Here is a 19,216-nt window from a genome sequence, read left to right as displayed (position 1 = left end):
TCTCCGCCGGTGCTCCAGCCTGCCCCGAAGGCCGCTGGGGCCCGGGCTGCCAGCAGATCTGTCCTGCGTGCGCCAACAACGCCAGCTGCGATCCCGCCGCCGGGAGGTGCCTGTGTCCGCCGGGATACACCGGCAGTCGCTGCCAGGACGGTGAGTGCTGTGCGCCAGCCGGGCCCGTCGCGTCCGGATGAGCGCCCGGCTGCTGCGGGGGTCCCCCCGGCTGGCTGGGAGCGCGCTGCGGTGCGGGGAGCGCGCTGCGGTGCGGGGAGCGCTGCGGTGCGGGGAGCGCGCTGCGGTGCTGGGAGCGCGCTGCGGTGCGGGGAGCGCGCCGCGGTGCTGGGAGCGCGCCGCGGTGCGGGGAGCGCGCTGTGGTGCGGGGAGCGCTGCGGTGCGGGGAGCGCGCTGCGGTGCTGGGAGCGCGCTGCGGTGCGGAGAGCGCGCTGTGGTGCGGGGAGCGCTGCGGTGCGGGGAGCGCGCTGCGGTGCTGGGAGCGCGCTGCGGTGCGGAGAGCGCGCTGTGGTGCGGGGAGCGCTGCGGTGCGGGGAGCGCGCTGCGGTGCGGGGAGCGCTGCGGTGCGGGGAGCGCGCTGCGGTGCTGGGAGCGCTGCGGTGCGGGGAGCGCGCTGCGGTGCGGGGAGCGCTGCGGTGCTGGGAGCGCTGCGGTGCTGGGAGCGCTGCGGTGCGGGGAGCGCGCTGCGGTGCGGGGAGCGCTGCGGTGCGGGGAGCGCTGCGGTGCTGGGAGCGCGCTGCGGTGCTGGGAGCGCTGCGGTGCGGAGAGCGCGCTGCGGTGCGGGGAGCGCTGCGGTGCTGGGAGCGCTGCGGTGCGGGGAGCGCGCCGCGGTGCTGGGAGCGCTGCGGTGCGGGGAGCGCGCTGCGGTGCTGGGAGCGCTGCGGTGCTGGGAGCGCGCTGCGGTGCGGGGAGCGCTGCGGTGCTGGGAGCGCTGCGGTGCTGGGAGCGCTGCGGTGCGGGGAGCGCTGCGGTGCGGGGAGCGCGCTGCGGTGCGGGGAGCGCTGCGCTGCGGGGAGCGCTGCGGTGCGGGGAGCGCTGCGGTGCGGGGAGCGCGCCGCGGTGCTGGGAGCGCTGCGGTGCGGGGAGCGCGCTGCGGTGCGGGGAGCGCTGCGGTGCGGGGAGCGCTGCGGTGCGGGGAGCGCGCTGCGGTGCGGGGAGCGCTGCGGTGCGGGGAGCGCTGCGGTGCGGGGAGCGCGCTGCGGTGCGGGGAGCGCTGCGGTGCGGGGAGCGCTGCGGTGCTGGGAGCGCTGCGGTGCGGGGAGCGCTGCGGTGCGGGGAGCGCGCTGCGGTGCGGGGAGCGCTGCGCTGCGGGGAGCGCTGCGGTGCGGGGAGCGCTGCGGTGCGGAGAGCGTGCTGCGGTGCTGGGAGCGCTGCGGTGCGGGGAGCGCTGCGGTGCGGGGAGCGCTGCGGTGCTGGGAGCGCTGCGGTGCGGGGAGCGCTGCGGTGCTGGGAGCGCTGCGGTGCGGGGAGCGCTGCGCTGCGGGGAGCGCTGCGGTGCGGGGAGCGCTGCGGTGCTGGGAGCGCTGCGGTGCGGGGAGCGCGCCGCGGTGCTGGGAGCGCTGCGGTGCGGGGAGCGCGCTGCGGTGCGGGGAGCGCTGCGGTGCGGGGAGCGCTGCGGTGCGGGGAGCGCGCTGCGGTGCGGGGAGCGCTGCGGTGCGGGGAGCGCTGCGGTGCTGGGAGCGCTGCGGTGCGGGGAGCGCTGCGGTGCGGGGAGCGCGCTGCGGTGCGGGGAGCGCTGCGCTGCGGGGAGCGCTGCGGTGCGGGGAGCGCTGCGGTGCGGAGAGCGTGCTGCGGTGCTGGGAGCGCTGCGGTGCTGGGAGCGCTGCGGTGCGGGGAGCGCTGCGGTGCGGGGAGCGCGCCGCGGTGCGGGGAGCGCGCCGCGGTGCTGGGAGCGCTGCGGTGCGGGGAGCGCTGCGGTGCTGGGAGCGCTGCGGTGCGGGGAGCGCGCTGCGGTGCGGGAAGCGCTGCGGTGCGGGGAGCGCTGCGGTGCTGGGAGCGCTGCGGTGCGGGGAGCGCTGCGGTGCTGGGAGCGCGCTGCGGTGCGGGGAGCGCTGCGGTGCGGGGAGCGCTGCGGTGCTGGGAGCGCTGCGGTGCGGGGAGCGCGCTGCGGTGCGGGAAGCGCTGCGGTGCGGGGAGCGCTGCGGTGCTGGGAGCGCTGCGGTGCGGGGAGCGCTGCGGTGCGGGGAGCGCTGCGGTGCTGGGAGCGCGCTGCGGTGCGGGGAGCGCTGCGGTGCGGGGAGCGCGCTGCGGTGCGGGGAGCGCTGCGCTGCGGGGAGCGCTGCGCTGCGGGGAGCGCTGCGGTGCGGGGAGCGCTGCGGTGCTGGGAGCGCTGCGGTGCGGGGAGCGCGCCGCGGTGCTGGGAGCGCTGCGGTGCGGGGAGCGCGCTGCGGTGCGGGGAGCGCTGCGGTGCGGGGAGCGCTGCGGTGCGGGGAGCGCGCTGCGGTGCGGGGAGCGCTGCGGTGCGGGGAGCGCTGCGGTGCTGGGAGCGCTGCGGTGCGGGGAGCGCTGCGGTGCGGGGAGCGCGCTGCGGTGCGGGGAGCGCTGCGCTGCGGGGAGCGCTGCGGTGCGGGGAGCGCTGCGGTGCGGAGAGCGTGCTGCGGTGCTGGGAGCGCTGCGGTGCTGGGAGCGCTGCGGTGCGGGGAGCGCTGCGGTGCGGGGAGCGCGCCGCGGTGCGGGGAGCGCGCCGCGGTGCTGGGAGCGCTGCGGTGCGGGGAGCGCTGCGGTGCTGGGAGCGCTGCGGTGCGGGGAGCGCGCTGCGGTGCGGGAAGCGCTGCGGTGCGGGGAGCGCTGCGGTGCTGGGAGCGCTGCGGTGCGGGGAGCGCTGCGGTGCTGGGAGCGCGCTGCGGTGCGGGGAGCGCTGCGGTGCGGGGAGCGCTGCGGTGCTGGGAGCGCTGCGGTGCGGGGAGCGCGCTGCGGTGCGGGAAGCGCTGCGGTGCGGGGAGCGCTGCGGTGCTGGGAGCGCTGCGGTGCGGGGAGCGCTGCGGTGCGGGGAGCGCTGCGGTGCTGGGAGCGCGCTGCGGTGCGGGGAGCGCTGCGCTGCGGGGAGCGCTGCGGTGCGGGGAGCGCTGCGGTGCGGAGAGCGTGCTGCGGTGCTGGGAGCGCTGCGGTGCTGGGAGCGCTGCGGTGCGGGGAGCGCTGCGGTGCGGGGAGCGCGCCGCGGTGCGGGGAGCGCGCCGCGGTGCTGGGAGCGCTGCGGTGCGGGGAGCGCTGCGGTGCTGGGAGCGCTGCGGTGCGGGGAGCGCGCTGCGGTGCGGGAAGCGCTGCGGTGCGGGGAGCGCTGCGGTGCTGGGAGCGCTGCGGTGCGGGGAGCGCTGCGGTGCTGGGAGCGCGCTGCGGTGCGGGGAGCGCTGCGGTGCGGGGAGCGCTGCGGTGCTGGGAGCGCTGCGGTGCGGGGAGCGCGCTGCGGTGCGGGAAGCGCTGCGGTGCGGGGAGCGCTGCGGTGCTGGGAGCGCTGCGGTGCGGGGAGCGCTGCGGTGCGGGGAGCGCTGCGGTGCTGGGAGCGCGCTGCGGTGCGGGGAGCGCTGCGGTGCGGGGAGCGCGCTGCGGTGCGGGGAGCGCTGCGCTGCGGGGAGCGCTGCGCTGCGGGGAGCGCTGCGGTGCGGGGAGCGCTGCGGTGCTGGGAGCGCTGCGGTGCGGGGAGCGCGCCGCGGTGCTGGGAGCGCTGCGGTGCGGGGAGCGCGCTGCGGTGCGGGGAGCGCTGCGGTGCGGGGAGCGCTGCGGTGCGGGGAGCGCGCTGCGGTGCGGGGAGCGCTGCGGTGCGGGGAGCGCTGCGGTGCTGGGAGCGCTGCGGTGCGGGGAGCGCTGCGGTGCGGGGAGCGCGCTGCGGTGCGGGGAGCGCTGCGCTGCGGGGAGCGCTGCGGTGCGGGGAGCGCTGCGGTGCGGAGAGCGTGCTGCGGTGCTGGGAGCGCTGCGGTGCTGGGAGCGCTGCGGTGCGGGGAGCGCTGCGGTGCGGGGAGCGCGCCGCGGTGCGGGGAGCGCGCCGCGGTGCTGGGAGCGCTGCGGTGCGGGGAGCGCTGCGGTGCTGGGAGCGCTGCGGTGCGGGGAGCGCGCTGCGGTGCGGGAAGCGCTGCGGTGCGGGGAGCGCTGCGGTGCTGGGAGCGCTGCGGTGCGGGGAGCGCTGCGGTGCTGGGAGCGCGCTGCGGTGCGGGGAGCGCTGCGGTGCGGGGAGCGCTGCGGTGCTGGGAGCGCTGCGGTGCGGGGAGCGCGCTGCGGTGCGGGAAGCGCTGCGGTGCGGGGAGCGCTGCGGTGCTGGGAGCGCTGCGGTGCGGGGAGCGCTGCGGTGCGGGGAGCGCTGCGGTGCTGGGAGCGCGCTGCGGTGCGGGGAGCGCTGCGGTGCGGGGAGCGCTGCGGTGCTGGGAGCGCTGCGGTGCGGGGAGCGCTGCGGTGCTGGGAGCGCTGCGGTGCTGGGAGCGCGCTGCGGTGCGGGGAGCGCTGCGGTGCGGAGAGCGTGCTGCGGTGCTGGGAGCGCTGCGGTGCTGGGAGCGCGCTGCGGTGCGGGGAGCGCTGCAGTGCGGGGAGCGCGCTGCGGTGCGGGGAGCGCTGTGGTGCGGGGAGCGCTGCGGTGCGGAGAGCGCGCTGCGGTGCGGGGAGCGCTGCGGTGCGGGGAGCGCGCTGCGGTGCGGGGAGCGCGCTGCGGTGTGGGGAGCGCTGTGGTGCGGGGAGCGCTGCGGTGCGGAGAGCGCGCTGCGGTGCGGGGAGCGCTGCGGTGCGGGGAGCGCGCCGCGGTGCTGGGAGCGCTGCGGTGCGGGGAGCGCTGCGGTGCGGGGAGCGCTGCAGTGCGGGGAGCGCGCTGCGGTGCTGGGAGCGCTGCGGTGCGGGGAGCGCTGCGGTGCGGAGAGCGCGCTGCGGTGCGGGGAGCGCTGCGGTGCGGGGAGCGCTGCGGTGCGGGGAGCGCGCTGCGGTGCTGGGAGCGCTGTGGTGCGGGGAGCGCTGCGGTGCGGAGAGCGCGCTGCGGTGCGGGGAGCGCTGCGGTGCGGGGAGCGCTGCGGTGCGGGGAGCGCTGCAGTGCGGGGAGCGCTGCGGTGCGGAGAGCGCGCTGCGGTGCGGGGAGCGCTGCGGTGCGGGGAGCGCTGCGGTGCGGGGAGCGCGCTGCGGTGCTGGGAGCGCTGTGGTGCGGGGAGCGCTGCGGTGCGGAGAGCGCGCTGCGGTGCGGGGAGCGCTGCGGTGCGGGGAGCGCTGCGGTGCGGGGAGCGCTGCAGTGCGGGGAGCGCGCTGCGGTGCGGGGAGCGCTGTGGTGCGGGGAGCGCTGCGGTGCGGAGAGCGCGCTGCGGTGCGGGGAGCGCTGCGGTGCGGGGAGCGCGCCGCGGTGCTGGGAGCGCTGCGGTGCGGGGAGCGCTGCAGTGCGGGGAGCGCGCTGCGGTGCTGGGAGCGCTGCGGTGCGGGGAGCGCTGCGGTGCTGGGAGCGCGGTGCGGTGCGGGGAGCGCGCTGCGGTGCGGGGAGCGCTGCGGTGCGGGGAGCGCCCCGTTGTCCGTCGGCCGGCACCGCGCTCGGCAGCGCAGCGCTCGCTGTGGGCGCTCCTGCAGCGTGCTTGGGGGCGCGGACTGGGCGCATCCCTTGGAAGCCCTCTAGTCCTGTGTTAATGTGGGTACTGTTCACGTCAGAAGAGAGGGACGTAGATCCGCAAGTGCCGGCGCCCGTTGGGCCCCGAACCGAGCGTCGGCGCTCGGACGAGGGGCAGCGGTGCCGCAAGGCGTGCCGGGACTGACGCTGTTGCGCTAGCGTCCCGGCAGCGGTTTGCAGCTGGTGTCCGTCTGCCTCGGCAGCGTGTCCGCCGGGCTGGTTTGGTCCAGACTGCCAGCTGGGATGCAGCTGTGGGAACGACGGACACTGTGACCCGGCGACGGGGAGGTGCAGCTGTGCGCCTGGCTGGACGGGCCATGACTGCAGGAGAGGTACCTGCCCTCGGCCCGCTCTGACCCGCGTGAAGCTGAGCGGTGATTCGGTTCGTCGTCGTCTCTGTGCTGTGTCTCTGCCGGAAAAAATCTCTCTCCAAAATCCTTTAAGCTTCTCTGCTCTGTCTGGCCAGTTCCTCGCAGTTCTGTTTTCCTGCCTGTCGCGGGCTTGCCTGCGGAATCAATTCACGTCGGAGGTGCGCTGGAGTGGCAGAAACTCTCTGCCCGCACTGCGCTTCCCGGGAGCCTGCGGCCGCGCGTCGCCTGCCGCCGGCGCGAGCAGCCCCAAGCGATGCAAGCCGCGCCCCGGGGAGGCAGAGGAGCTGCCCTCGCGCCTTCGCTCGCCTGCGAAGCTGAGGGAGCGCGGCGCCAAGGCTGTGTTCTTTCCTCCGCTTCAGCCTGCGACGCAGGTCGCTGGGGGCCGGGCTGTGCCCACGCCTGCAACTGCAGCAGCAGCGACGGGAGCTGCAGTGCGGCCACGGGGCAGTGCGTCTGCGAAGCCGGGTACGCAGGAGGCCGCTGCGATCAGAGTGAGTGCTGCCGACGAGCCCGGTGAGATCGCGCGGGTTTGCTTTGCGGGGGGAAGGCGTCGGGCAGGCAGTCCAGGAGGCATCTGTGAAGGTCGCAGAGAGGCCGTGGTACAGCTTCCGCCCGCAGTGGTTCCCCGGTTGAGCAGCACAGATTCGCTTCCCACGCCCAAGCTGTGACGTTGCCGGTCCAATCCTGTTCCCGTGGGTGATTTGGTGACACAGGCACTCGTCTGCAAGGAGCAGCGTGGAGCCCCCCAGCCACCATAAGAAAGCAGCTGCCAAATCCCGATATTTGCATTCGGAGCCTGACCTCCCCCCCCCTTAGCAGAGCTTCCCGGAGAAGCCGGGGAGGGACACGCTCCTCAAGCTTTCCTGCTTTTGCTTGCTAGAGTGCCCAGAAGGATGGTTTGGGCTGAACTGCCGCCACCGGTGCCAGTGTGGCAATGGGGCTGTGTGCGACCACGTCAGCGGCGCCTGCACCTGCAGCCCAGGCTGGAGAGGCACGTTCTGCGAGCGCGGTGAGTGTGGCTGGAGGCCAGGGCTCCGCGGGAGGATGCCCCCGGGGCCGCCCGAGCACGCCGGCGCTGCCCGAGCCGCTCGGCTCTGCGCGGGCGGAAGCCCCGTGCCCTTGCCGGTCCTGCCCCCAGAGCCTTGCTGGGTGCCTTCAGCGTCCGCAGCGAACACGCGTTGCTACCTGCTCCTCAGGGAGACGGGAGACCCGCGAAGCCGCCCCGTTTGCACGGCGTTTTGTCGGCAGAAAAAGCTACCAAAAAAGCTATTTCCTCATTGTTTGGAGGCTTCGCGGCCTCTGTGCAGACTGACATTTATCGAGACGTTTGCTGAGGGCTTTTCTTTTTCGTTTTTTACAGCCTGTCCGGATGGATTTTACGGACTAGAGTGTCAGGAAACCTGCAAATGTCTGAACGGAGCCCGCTGCGACCCCGCGACGGGCCGGTGCCGCTGCCCACCGGGCTGGGCTGGCCCCAGCTGTAACCAGAGTAGGTGTCGCGGTGGCCTCGCGCTCTCGTCCGGCCGAGGTGCGTCTGGCGGCGGAGCTGGCCAAAACCCAGCTCTCGCGTGTGTCTGTGCGTGTGTGTGCGCGCACGTTTGCAAAGAGCGTGCGTCCCGTAGAAGCCGCGCTGCAAGCAGGCGTCGCGGTCTCTTCCTGCTGCGCTCGTTTTCCCTCCGCGGGGCTGCTCGCACGGCTCGGGTGCTTTTATTTAATCGTATTTTTGTTGCTAAGAATAGCACTGCCGAACAGAAAGGGTGAGCCCCACTGTCTTATATAAGTCCAGCCCTGAGGGAGCACTAAAATGCTGACTTGGCTTTTGCCATTTTTGCATCTCTTTTGACATTTGCCTGATACTGCCAGATTCTGGCCAGGTCCAGGAGTGTAAGCGCCAAGACGGACAATTTTTTGTGCTGCGTCTACTATGATGCCAAGGAGGAAATACCAGAAAATCTCAGAAGAGTCTGTTCTTACAGGGTTCTTAGCCAAGCTGTACGGACTAGAGCAGTTCAGAGGAGCTTTGGCCCCGGATTGCTAAGTGTTTATCTGAAGCAGACTGCCAGCCGTCGGGGACTCTTTTGGCAGATACGCTCTGCCCGGGGCGGGAGGGGGGGTACCGCCGAAAGCTTTGGATGGCTCTGCCTGAGCAACTGTTGTCGCATGTGACGGGGGCTGGGGCAAAACGGTTTCCTAGTAGGTAAGATGATGTAACGCTGACAGTAAGAGCAGCGCTTGTGTGTGCGTGGCTGCGTGAATGTCAGCCCTGCGCAGAATACAGCTGTTGTTTCTCCATGACGCCGCAAAAACCAGCTCGCACAGCCGTTCCAGCGTTTCCAGGCACCCGTTTGGGTCAGTCGGTTGTTGGTTCTTCTTCCAGACCGGTGTATTTTGGATCGTTAGTAGGCGTCGGGATGATGTAATTAATACCGGTTGTCTAATAGTTATGCCTACTTGTGATTCCATGAAGCGTGCCAGGAGAACAGCTACGGCGAGGACTGCAGTCAGACGTGCAACTGTTCCAACAACGCGACCTGCGACCGTGCTAGTGGCCAATGTCTCTGTGCAGCTGGATGGACAGGACCCACATGCCAGGAAGGTAACGCAGCTTATTGTCGCTTTATAATCCAGATTGTCTGCTTCCTCATCGTGAGGGAAAACTGTGCTAAAAATGCCATCTCTCCGGGCCGGTCAGAGTTTCCAGTAGGGTGACAAGGAGCTGGGGCAGTGTGAGAGCAGGACAAGGCTGCAAATAAGATCATTCTTAGTTGTGCAGCACTTTACTAATCCGTTCCCAATGAATTTTTGACCTCTGAAGCCAAAAAGTTACCCTCTTGGAGAGCACCAGCAATTGCCTGGCTCGCAGCTTGCAGCAGCCCGTAGAATAAGGCTCCGTCTTCCACTGCACTGAGCGTTCGGACGCTCGGCCAGCAGTGCTTTCGAGCGAGCTCGATGAAATTGTGCAGACAGCAACAGTTACTTGTGTGCTTACATGCTTTTTCGCTGCTAAGCCGTGGTTCTGCCTGGGTCTAAAAGATGGGGATGTTCTGCAACCCAGGACTGAAATTGTTGATTACCAGCTGAGCATCTTTCACAGCTGCTGACTCACCTAATCTTTCTTGCTTTATGTATTTGCTGTCACCAAAGAAATCGGACACACTGGTGGGTTGTTTAAATTCTGTGCCACTAAGTGGTTCTTCTGCTGGCCTCTCTTTTAAGGAAGTGTTTCCGAAACAGAAGCACAGGTCCTAAAGTTTGTATTCTGGCTCTGCTTACCTACCGCTAGCCGTCACTGGGCCTGGCAGGGCTGTGGTCTGTCCTGGTTTGGGACTTCCCAGCTCACGCCGACTGCGGCAGGGTGAGGAATAACAAAACACCGGGTTGTGAACCTCCCTGCAGGACGAGGAAAGTGAACACAAATTCCTCCGCTAACGGGAGAGCAAACACAGGAAAACGCAGGCCAGGCGGAGTTCGCTGGCTCGTGCATCTCGTCCAAGTTTGCTGTTACGAAAGGCTGCTTCGTATGGCCTTTGAGGAAGCCAGGCTCATAGCAACCCTTCGCCAAGCCTTATTTAGGCGGTGAGGGAATTGAAAAGCATGTAGTCTGGCAGCTGAGCCAAAGCCACCCTCTCTGTTCCGGTGGGTTAAACCTCCAGCGCTGCCGCTTGCCTAATGCCACCTCTCTGGGACTTCCCTGAGCCTTCGGAGCAGCGCGGCAGGTTTTGGGAGCTCTCCCTTTCCTCCCTTTATCACTGTGTCGGATCTTCCAGCACTCCGTAGGGTGGCTCTTCCTAACTTGAGAAGCCTCCCACAATGATCCGGAAGGCAGATCAGACGGGGCAGGGTGAGGAGAGCTTTGCTGCTGCTCCTCCGTGTCACGGCCAAGGACTCCGCAGAGGAGAGGCATCCGGGCTGCTTTCTGCGAGCAAGCCGTTGAGCGCCCCGGTTCTCCGTCTGCCTGCTCGGCCAGCTGCGCCGGTCTTCCCCTGCGTTTCCTCCTTCAGCAGGCAATAGGCTTCCTAGCAAAACTCTGCGCAGGGCAAAACAGCGAGGCGGAGAAGCCTGGCAAACGCTCGTGCCGGGATCATCGTTAGCCTCTCACCGGCCCGAGGCCGCTGCCCTGCTCCCGGGCACCCGCGCGGGGCCGCAGCGCCGGGCCGCGGGTTCCCCCGGCATCAGCCCGACACAGAAGCCGACGCAGTAAAAACAAAAGCTCATTTATTTTACCGGCAGCTGAAGATATCGCCTGTCTGTTCTGGCTTCCACGCTTACGGGCCTCTGGCTGGATTGCGCTGACCCTAAATGCCTGGCTTTGGTCCCAAGCGCCAGCAAATAATCCCGTCTGTCATTCTACAGACTCTTGTGTTCACTGTATCGCTAAATGTAACACGTACCCGGCAATCCCTTTGCTATGAGCAAGCGTTGAAAAGGCTGTTGGCCTTACTGAGAGCAGCAGCCGAGCGCTGATCAAGCATCACACACCGAGAAGAGGGCCCTGGCTTCTCCCCCGTCGGGGTCGTGATGCCTTGGGCTGGTAGATTCGCCAGCCGAAAGCGAGCCCTGTGGGTCTCTGTGCCCACCGAGGTCAGCCTCAGCGCACGTGCCACGTGCTCTCAAGACCCTGCGCCCGCAGTCCTCCTCTTCGGGAGCTCCCTTCGCACGAGTCAGCTTTAGCCGGCGGGGCTGAGGTTGCCAGGGCTGGCTTTCAGGCTGCTTTGGGCTTCCAAGTGCCGCTGTGATTCCGGTCACCGTAACCGGAATGGCAATTTGCAGCGACACTGCACCGCACAAGGACTTTTCCTACCGCACCCTGCCCAGGGCTGCTTGCGCTGACCACATCTGCAGAATTCCATTTTTATGATTTCTTTTAGCTATAAATGAAAGTCACCCCCAAAATTCAGCAGTTTTATAAACATTTTTAACAAAAGCTGGAATCCTCTGTTTGGCTTCCTAAAGGGCTATGCTTCAAAATAAGTATATGTGCAAATAGCTGCCTAGCTGTGCGCGCTGTGTGCCCACGCTCCCATCACAGCCGCGTATGCAAACTGGGCTCTTGCACAGACAAGAAACCTGTTTCGACAGTTGCATGAGAAATGATGGAATTTGTGCACTCACTCATGATGCAGAACTGCAGATTAGCATTATAGGTTTGGCCTTTGTAATGCTAAAACTGTTGTATATATTGCATATATTACCTGGTAGTGTATGCACTGCATATATTACTTGGTGTGCGTGCTCTGCAGGAACCAGGTACTTCTCTGACAACAGAAGCCACAGCAAAACTAAACCATTGCAGCCATTGAGCATACGTTGTGCTGGCACCCAGCTCTCATCGAACAGTGCCAGAACTAGCACTTCCGAAGAGATTTGACACAGAGAGAGACTTCACACCAAATTAGGCAGGAGAGAGTGTTTACACAAGGGCCAGGTTGCTTTGGTCACAGCTCCCTTTGGCTCTCTGTTGGGTGGCTCGGCCCTTTGCTCTCCAGGAGCTGGTTTCATCTTGGCTCTGACTCCTGCAAGGCTTCTAACGTCATCCAGCCTGTCTCCGAGAGAGCAGTGAGGTGACGCTTTCAGCAAGCTGTGCCGAGGTCGCCCCCGAGGCGAGTCTGCAGACCGCTGCAAATGTCAGTGGTGGTCCTGGCTCATTCGGGGCTGAATTCGATCCTGCGGAGCAGAGGAGCCCGTGGCTTTGGAGTGCGCCCCGGGGTGCCAGGCTTGCCGTCTGGGCACGGCCGGTGAGCTCCAGCGCTCCGCTCTCTTGTACTTTGAGCAGCACTGGTCTCGCTCTCTGGAGGCTCTCCGATGGCCTCTTTGACGTGAGCTTGTTCCGCTGGACAGCTCTCCTCCGTGGCAGATGAACAGCTGGGACGGGTTGTCTTGCTCAGTTCTGGGTGAAGGTCTGGGCGGAGAGTCCAGGGCTTGACTGGTGGCGATGCTCAGCCACGCGTGTTCTGACAGCAGTGGAGGTTGGAGGGCGTGCTGTCGGCCTGCAGCCGAAGCCCCTAAGGACGCAGCTAGTTCCCCTGCTGTCCCTGTTGCGGGCTGAGTGAAGGACTGCAGCCGCCAGAGCTGGCCGGCTCGTCCTGCCCGTCTCCACCGAAACGGGGACGAGAGTGCGCTGGTCGCCCCAGCGGCACCTCTGCCCCGCACGGTGCCACCTCTGCAGGCTCGCAGATCCCACCCGGCTTGGCGCAACGCTGCCTCTGCCTTGCAGGAGCGGAAGGGCCAGAAAAAAGCAGATTTGTGCGCTCAGAGGTGCGCTGCGAAGTAAGACCGCCGGCACCCGTTCTGCACGACTCGCCCTCTCTCCTGTGTTTGCATCCCCGCAGCTTGCCCGGAGGGGCTGTTCGGAGCGCGCTGCGAAGAGCACTGCGACTGCGGGGACGAGGTGCCGTGCCACCACGTCACGGGCACGTGCGACTGCCCCCGGGGCTGGAGGGGCCGGCGCTGCGAGGAAGGTGAGCGGCAGCCCTTCGGCCGGCGGAGCTTGGTGCAGTCGTGCCTCCGGGAGCCGGAGGGACCCGTTCTTTTTCCCAAGAGTTAGTTACAGATCGGAACAAAACGTGTTGGGGAGCTGATGGTGCTAAAAGCCGCGCTTTCCGGGCGGCTGCACAAACGCCGCCTGGAAAGTTCGGCAGAGAAGCTTTGAGGTTTGCTCACTAGGCACCAGTTTCTTAGTGATTTGCTGCACAGACGTCACCCAGGTAGCACACAACAGCCCTTTAGCTAATTCGTTTAGTGGGAAAATGCCTTTGGCGGTTCACAGCAGGCTAGAACTGCGTCGCGCTAAACCTTTAATCGAGCTTTATTTCCGAGCCTCGGCGTGCTTGCTGACACTTTCAGCCATCAACAATCACTTCAGATCCAGGCGAGACACTTTTTTAGGTCTGCTTGCATGTTTTCCCGCAGCCTGCCTGCCTGGTTCGTTCGGGAAGGACTGTGCCAGCCGCTGTGCGTGTCCCCCGGGAGCGCCTTGCGACCACGTCACCGGCCAGTGCAGTTGCCCTCCGGGATTTACAGGTTCAGGATGTGAAAAATGTACGAGGAAGGGAACGGTCCTCTTACAGTTCTGGTGACAGGTGCTGGGAACTCGCTCGGTGGGTCAGGCAACTGCTGCTTAAAATAAATAAGAAAAGAAAAAAAAAAAAAACCCCACCCCACACCCAACAGCAAGGTTTGCCGGAGAGTAACTCGCATTGTGGCAGCTGGGTGCGTGCCCACGGAGCTCAGCAAAGCCCAGGGAGCCAGGCGGGAAGGCAGAGCGGTGCGCTTATCGGGGGGATTAGCAATGAGACCTGGAGGGAGCCCGGGGGCGGTGGGTGTATCTGCGCTGGCTCTGGTGCTGGGGCGGGAGCGTGCAGCCCTGCGCGCTGGGGCAGGCACGGCTGCCGTTGCCGAAGGCAAGGAGCGCCTCCAGGCGCTCGGTTTTCTGCCCCATCCGCGTCGTTCCCGGGACTGCGCCCGCGCTGCGACCGGCTCCTTTTGGCTTTGGCGCGGCACAGACCCTGCACTGCAATAAAAAGCGTTCTCAAGCCGGCTTTAAAAGGGGGGGGAGGGAGAAAAAACCGTCGTGCGTTCGGGGGGCAGAGCTCACCCTGACCGCGTCGTGCTGCCTTGCTGTCTCCCCCACAGCCTGCCGGCCCGGGACCTTTGGCGAGAGCTGCGGGCAGAGCTGCCGGTGTCCCGGCGCGAACCAGGACTGCCACCCGGTCACGGGGGAGTGTGTCTGCGCGCCTGGCTACCGGGGCCCGGGCTGCCAGCTGCGTGAGTGCGGGCTGCGCGCTCCCCGAGGCGCGCGGGTCCCTTGGCTCGAGCGCAGCGTCCCGCAGAGGCCGCTGGCTCGGCTCCGCTCGGCTCGCAAGCCGTTCCTCGGTTGCATTTGGGAACTGTGGGACTTTTGCGAAGCCGCGGCGGGCTGGGCTCCTCCAGCTGCCCGCGCTCCCTTCGCGCCCGGGTGCGACGCTTTTTCTTTTTCTCCGCAGAGTGCGCCGAGGGCTGGTACGGCCCCGGCTGTGAAAGGCCGTGCAGGTGCCAGCACGGGGGCCTGTGCGACGCCGCCTCGGGGACGTGCCGCTGTCCGGCCGGCTACGTGGGCGCCGACTGCGGCACCCGTGAGTGCGCGGCCTCGCCGGAGGGGAAGCGCGGGGCCGCGGCAGGCGCTTGCTCGCTGCGGGGCGGGGGGGGGACGGACGCTGGCAGGCGCCGCTGCGAGTCGCGCGGGCAGGTCGGGGCTTGCCGGCGCTGCAGGAGGTGAGAGCCGGTCTCAGCTCCGTCTCCTCCGGGCCGAGCGGGTTCTTCTCCGCGGAAGGCCTGCCACGCTGGCGTTGCATCGTGCCGTCCCGGGTTGCTGGCTCCCTGCTGGAGGTGCTCTGCTTCTGTGGGCGAAGGAAACTTAGCGCCCGTTCCTGCTCCGCCGGGCACGTCGTGCATTGGGGGGGGGGGCTCCTACCAGCGCCGGGGTGGCCCTGGCCTTGCTCGTTCGACGCACGCGTCCCTTGCGAAGCCGGTCCTTCGCAGGCTCCGGGCGGCCGCGCGGTGCTCGCGAGCAGCGAGGCAGCCGCCGCTCTCGTCCCGCAGGCTGCCCGGCCGGCCGCTACGGCAGAGACTGCGCCCACGCGTGCCTCTGTGCGGGGGGAGCCGCCTGCCACCACGTCTCGGGGCGCTGCGCGTGCCCTCCGGGCAGGACCGGCCCCACCTGCGAGCGAGGTAAGCGCCGGCCGCGGCGTCCTGGATCGCAGCCGGGCCCGGCAGCGGGCCCCGCCGGGCGAGCTGCTTGCGCGCCCGCCGCTGCCCGCCTCTCGTCCCGCAGGCTGCCCGAAGCAGCGGTACGGGCCGGGCTGCCAGCAGCGCTGCTCCTGCCGCAACGGCGGGCTCTGCGACGCGGCTGACGGGTCCTGCGCCTGCGCGCTCGGCTGGACGGGGCCAGCCTGTGAGTTAGGTGAGCCTCGCCCGGGCTCGGTCTGCGCCGGTGCCGCGGAGGGGCAGGGCTGCCCCCCGGCCGCGCCGAGCACCCGCCGAGCCCGCCGCCGCCCGTGCCCGCAGAGTGCCCCCCGGGCAGGTTCGGCGCCGACTGCCGGCACAGCTGCGCCTGCCAGAACAACGCGACGTGCGACCGGGCGACGGGAGCCTGCCGCTGCGCCGCCGGCCGCTACGGGCACCTGTGCGAGCACAGTGAGTCGCGGCAGCGCGGCCGCGGCTCCTGCCGCTGCGCGACGGCGGGCGGCTCGGCGGGGAGCCGCGGCGTCCTGCGCTCGGGGCGGGGGGGCCGCCGGCCGCGGGCGAGCCTCCGCCGAAGCCGCCGCTGCCTGCTGATCAGCTCTCCCGTCCCAGGCTGTCCCGCGGGCTTCCACGGAGCCGGCTGCCGGGAGCGGTGCGACTGCGAGCACGGCGCGCCGTGCGACCCCGCGAGCGGCCGCTGCCGCTGTCCTGCCGGCTTCCGCGGCGAGCGCTGCCAGACAGGTGCCGGTTGCTGCCGCGCTTTACCAGACCCTCAGCCGTGGTCTTCCACTGTGCGCCGCATCTCCTCCGTCTCGCTCGGCAGGCTGCGCGGAGGGCACGTACGGAGAGGGGTGCCAGCACTACTGCGACTGCGAGGGGAACGCACCCTGCGATCCAGCCACCGGGCGCTGCTTGTGTCCCCCTGGAAAAACCGGCGTTAGATGTGGCGCAGGTGAGCTTAGCTGCGGCTCGGGGGGGTGACGTGCGCGAGCGGACTGGCAATGCAGGCCGAAATGGCCGCACAGGCCGCCCTGTTGGTGAGGAAACCTCAGACGGGGCTTTCCTTCCTTGCCTGTCTCCTCGAAGAGTAAGGTGGCACCTGAGCGGTGACGGTCATCGCTTCAGCCTCTATTTGTGGTCGTAGCTGGGGGCATCCCCCCGCCGCGCCCTCCTTATTTAGCTTTCCGGAGCCAAAAGGCGGAGGAGCAAGCGCAGGCGGCGTACCCCCTGCCAGTGAGAGCTTGAGAGCAGCCCTTGGGCTCGGGGGGGCTCTTGAGGCTAGAAACGTTCTGCCTCGTCTTTCCCTCGGCCTCCACCGCAAGCGTTCGCCGCGTGCTGGGCAACGAGAAGCGTTCGGAGCGGTGCGGCTCCGGTGCCGACCCGCGCTGCCGTTGTGGCCGCCTCCTGCCCGCTCGTCCCTCCGCTCCCGCAGACTGCCGAAGGAGCAGGTACGGCCCGGACTGCGCGCTCGCCTGCGACTGTGCCGCCCGCAGCGCCCACTGCGATGGGCGCAACGGCCGGTGCCTTTGCGGGCACGGGTACCTAGGACCTACGTGTCACGAAGGTAATATGTAGGCTCGGCGCCACGGTGAGTAGTTACCGATGCGAGCAGCGGTGGGATCCTTCAGGCAGTGGTGAGAGAGGTGGATGCCTTCAGCACTACACGCAGGGAGCAGCCTAGACCAGTGCCCAGGGCGGAGGCGCTGCGCCCTGCCCGGCACCGCGTGCAGCTGGGGCTGGGGCTGCGCAGGGGCAGGCTCGGGGGTTTCGGGAGCAGCAGCCCCGTGCCGCTGCACTTTCTGCCAGGTTTTCCACGACGTCTGGAAGGCGTCGCTCGTTTTGTTGCTCTTTCTCGCTCTTTCACTTGTCTTTTTTTTTTTGGTTCACCTTCAGCTGGAGTTTCTCCTGCTGCTCTTGTTTGCTGAGCGCACCGCAGGGCAGCGGTGGCAAGGACGGGAGCCTTCCAGCAGCCGCGCTTCCTCGGTGTTGTGCAGCACCTCCCGTCCAAACTGCAGGCACTATCAGCTACAGTGGCCGCTCCGCAGCCCGCTGAGGCTGACCTCTCCTCCCGCTTCTCTTGCAGTGGTGGAGGCCCGGGCGCCCACCAGGTCGTCTTCGCCCACCGGAGCTCTCCAGCTGGTGAAGCATTAGGTGTGGAGCGGTGGCTTGCCAGGAACAGTCCCTTGGTGCGTGACCAAGCAGCCACCTAAAGAAGCCGATGACCAATGTAGAGACCCTGCTTACAGGCCACACGAGTGGAGATCATTTTATGACAGAGGAGTAATTTTTGCTGCTTTTGAAACAGTTTTTGACTGAGACTGGAGGTGCCGATCATAAGCAGCGCGCCTCCGGGAGACACCCGAAGGAGGTGGCTGCCAGCTCGGGCTGGCCCTCGAAGACGCGCCGCGCGAGCGACCATCCGGCCCCGGGGCAGGCTGCTGTTGTCCAGGCGCTGGCAGGAGCGGTTCAGAAGCTGTTGCTTCTACTCGGTGCCCGGTGGTCTTTGAGAGCACGTGAGGGTTTGCTGGCCCTCTTCTTTTGGTTTTGGGCATGCGCGTTTTCTTGGGGGGGGGGGCTGAAATTATAGTCAAAAATGTGTATTTATGTAAAACTATTTATGGGAAGGTGTACAATTGCATCATCACAAATGATGGCTGACCATTCCCAGCTCTCCTACAACCACGTGTAGTGAAAACTACCGCATCACTTTTGAGATTTCATTTTGGTTTTGAATTTGCAATTAGTCTTATGTTGTCAATTACTGTTTGCTGTGGGGAGAAGGAGGGCTTACGTATGCAAGGTCCTGAGTTATCATCTTCACAGCCCACAGCCACGCCAAGCCATGAGCCATGGTGGCAACCACCTCCTAGCAGTGCAGACTTCTGAAACAGGCCGTGTCTCCAGGTGGAAATGCACTGCACGATGGGGTGTGTTACTGCAGCAGCTGCCGTAGCTGCTGACACCCATCTTTTACCGAGCATGACTGAACCGTTTCAGACTAGATGTGCTTTGCTGGGGACGCAGCTGCAGCCCAGTCTGCGTCGGGCGCTGCTGCGGGTGTCCAGGGCGCACGGCTGCGTGCCTCCAGCCCACGTCTTCTGCCACGTCTAGCGAGCTGGTGCCCCCCGCCTGCTGCTGCGTGGCAGTAACAAAGTGGGTCCTTTACCCAAAAGGAGGTGGTTCCTTTGCCGAAAACACAGTTTTTGCTCTTGGCCAGCTTTGGAAGGCTTCAGGCGCCTGCTTTCGTACGGGCCCACCTGCGCTCCCCCCGTCACTTGCTCCACGGAAAAGTGACAGTCTGAATTAAAAAAGTGCAGTGCTCAGGGCTACCTTACGGCTAGAGTCCGAGCTCTTCCTTGGCCAAGTAACTGCCAGTCCCCGTGGAAACGCTCTGCCCTCAGTCCGGGAGCCTGCCTTGCTTTTTCTCCATTGCAGTTGAAAGCAAGACGGTAACGCGGTGATGGAGGGAGGCGGCCGCAGAGCACTAGCCCGGGGCCGGCCGCACTCGCGCTCCGGAGACGGGCAGCAAGCGCGCAACCGCTGCAAGCTCGGGCTGCAGCAGGAACGCCGGCACCAAGAGCGGCCCACGGTCGGCGTTCGGCACCGGAGAACCCAGACTGGTCCCTGCCTTCGCGCAAGGCTCCTGGCCAAACGCAGCCCGAGAGCTGACAACGTCTAAAGGAGCCGGGCTCTGAGCAGGAGCCGGACCGGTCCCGGCCCGGCACATCTGCCCGCTGCCGCGCCAGCGCAGCCCGGCCCGGGCGCTTGGCCTTTAAATTACTCCCACGGGGGCCAACCGAAAACAAAAAGAGCGTTGTTGCTTCTCCGGATGGAATTTATTTTAATCTGTATATAACTTGTAATTTTTTGCTAATTCTTTTCTTATTTTATTTCTTCCTTAACAGTATTTTTTGCATTAGGTATCATGATTGTGAAGAAATAATGTTAATATAAGTATGTAGCGAAGGACCAAAATTGTGTAATTAAGGTTGTGTGTTGTATGCCTGATACCCAGGGAGCGGGAAGATTTTGCTGCCGTGCCAAACGCCCCCGGATCGTCCTGCTCCTCCCGCTGCCCGGCTCCCAGGCAGCCGGGCGTTTTGCTCCCTCTGCGTTTGAGGGACAGTCGCAGTCAGACGAAGGGTCCGATTTATTCCGGAGAAGAGAAGACGCCTTGACCGAGGGCAGCCGGGCCCTGCGTGACCGCCCGCGGGGCACCAGGAGCTTGCATAACTTCCCGGCTTGGGACTGCAGTGCTCTGTACCTATGCTTTTTAAAATCATATATTTTTTTTCTTTTTGTATTTCTTAATAGTTTGTTTACTTCATGTTTTCTTCTAGCTAGCATCTCTGTGTTTGGATCCCAACTCCTCTAATTTAGCTACGATTACACGTTTTAATTTTTCCAGTTAAGATGAATAAACAGAAAGCCCGATTGAATTTCTATTTATCTTGTAGCGCTCGTTCAATTACACTTGAAATATGTTGTAACTCATAACAGATGCTTAGCTTTTGTTTTCTTTTGTTCTTAAGCAAAAGCAATCACCTATTTTGAAGGA

The 19,216-nt window shown here is 66.6% G+C and overlaps 1 protein-coding gene across 13 annotated transcripts in view; it reads left to right on the top strand.

Moving 5' to 3' along the window:
- The window catches only part of MEGF6 (multiple EGF like domains 6), a 114,458-nt gene extending 95,355 nt beyond the window's left edge, over positions 1-19,103 (top strand). For 7 of the 13 annotated variants that reach the window (XM_062593577.1, XM_062593580.1, XM_062593575.1 and 4 more), the window contains 17 exons: positions 19-150; positions 5,773-5,901; positions 6,300-6,431; positions 6,821-6,949; positions 7,301-7,468; positions 8,408-8,536; positions 12,270-12,398; positions 12,850-12,978; positions 13,573-13,704; positions 13,923-14,051; positions 14,518-14,646; positions 14,750-14,878; positions 14,983-15,111; positions 15,271-15,399; positions 15,482-15,610; positions 16,091-16,222; positions 16,742-19,103. In XM_062593577.1, coding sequence (XP_062449561.1) covers positions 19-150; positions 5,773-5,901; positions 6,300-6,431; positions 6,821-6,949; positions 7,301-7,468; positions 8,408-8,536; positions 12,270-12,398; positions 12,850-12,978; positions 13,573-13,704; positions 13,923-14,051; positions 14,518-14,646; positions 14,750-14,878; positions 14,983-15,111; positions 15,271-15,399; positions 15,482-15,610; positions 16,091-16,222; positions 16,742-16,809 — 2,183 coding nt within the window. In that variant the 3' untranslated portion in view covers positions 16,810-19,103. Of the gene's footprint in view, positions 1-18; positions 151-5,772; positions 5,902-6,299; positions 6,432-6,820; positions 6,950-7,300; positions 7,469-8,407; positions 8,537-12,269; positions 12,399-12,849; positions 12,979-13,572; positions 13,705-13,922; positions 14,052-14,517; positions 14,647-14,749; positions 14,879-14,982; positions 15,112-15,270; positions 15,400-15,481; positions 15,611-15,802; positions 15,967-16,090; positions 16,223-16,741 lie in introns of those variants that run through there. The other 6 variants (XM_062593578.1, XM_062593582.1, XM_062593581.1 and 3 more) reach the window with 6 other exon arrangements.
- Positions 19,104-19,216: the final 113 nt, after the last annotated feature.

The sequence above is a fragment of the Rhea pennata genome, chromosome 22, assembly GCF_028389875.1.
Source record: "Rhea pennata isolate bPtePen1 chromosome 22, bPtePen1.pri, whole genome shotgun sequence".
Taxonomy (NCBI): domain Eukaryota; kingdom Metazoa; phylum Chordata; class Aves; order Rheiformes; family Rheidae; genus Rhea; species Rhea pennata.
The sequence above is the reverse complement of the archived record's forward strand: the minus strand, read 5'-3'. Positions and strand labels throughout refer to the sequence as shown.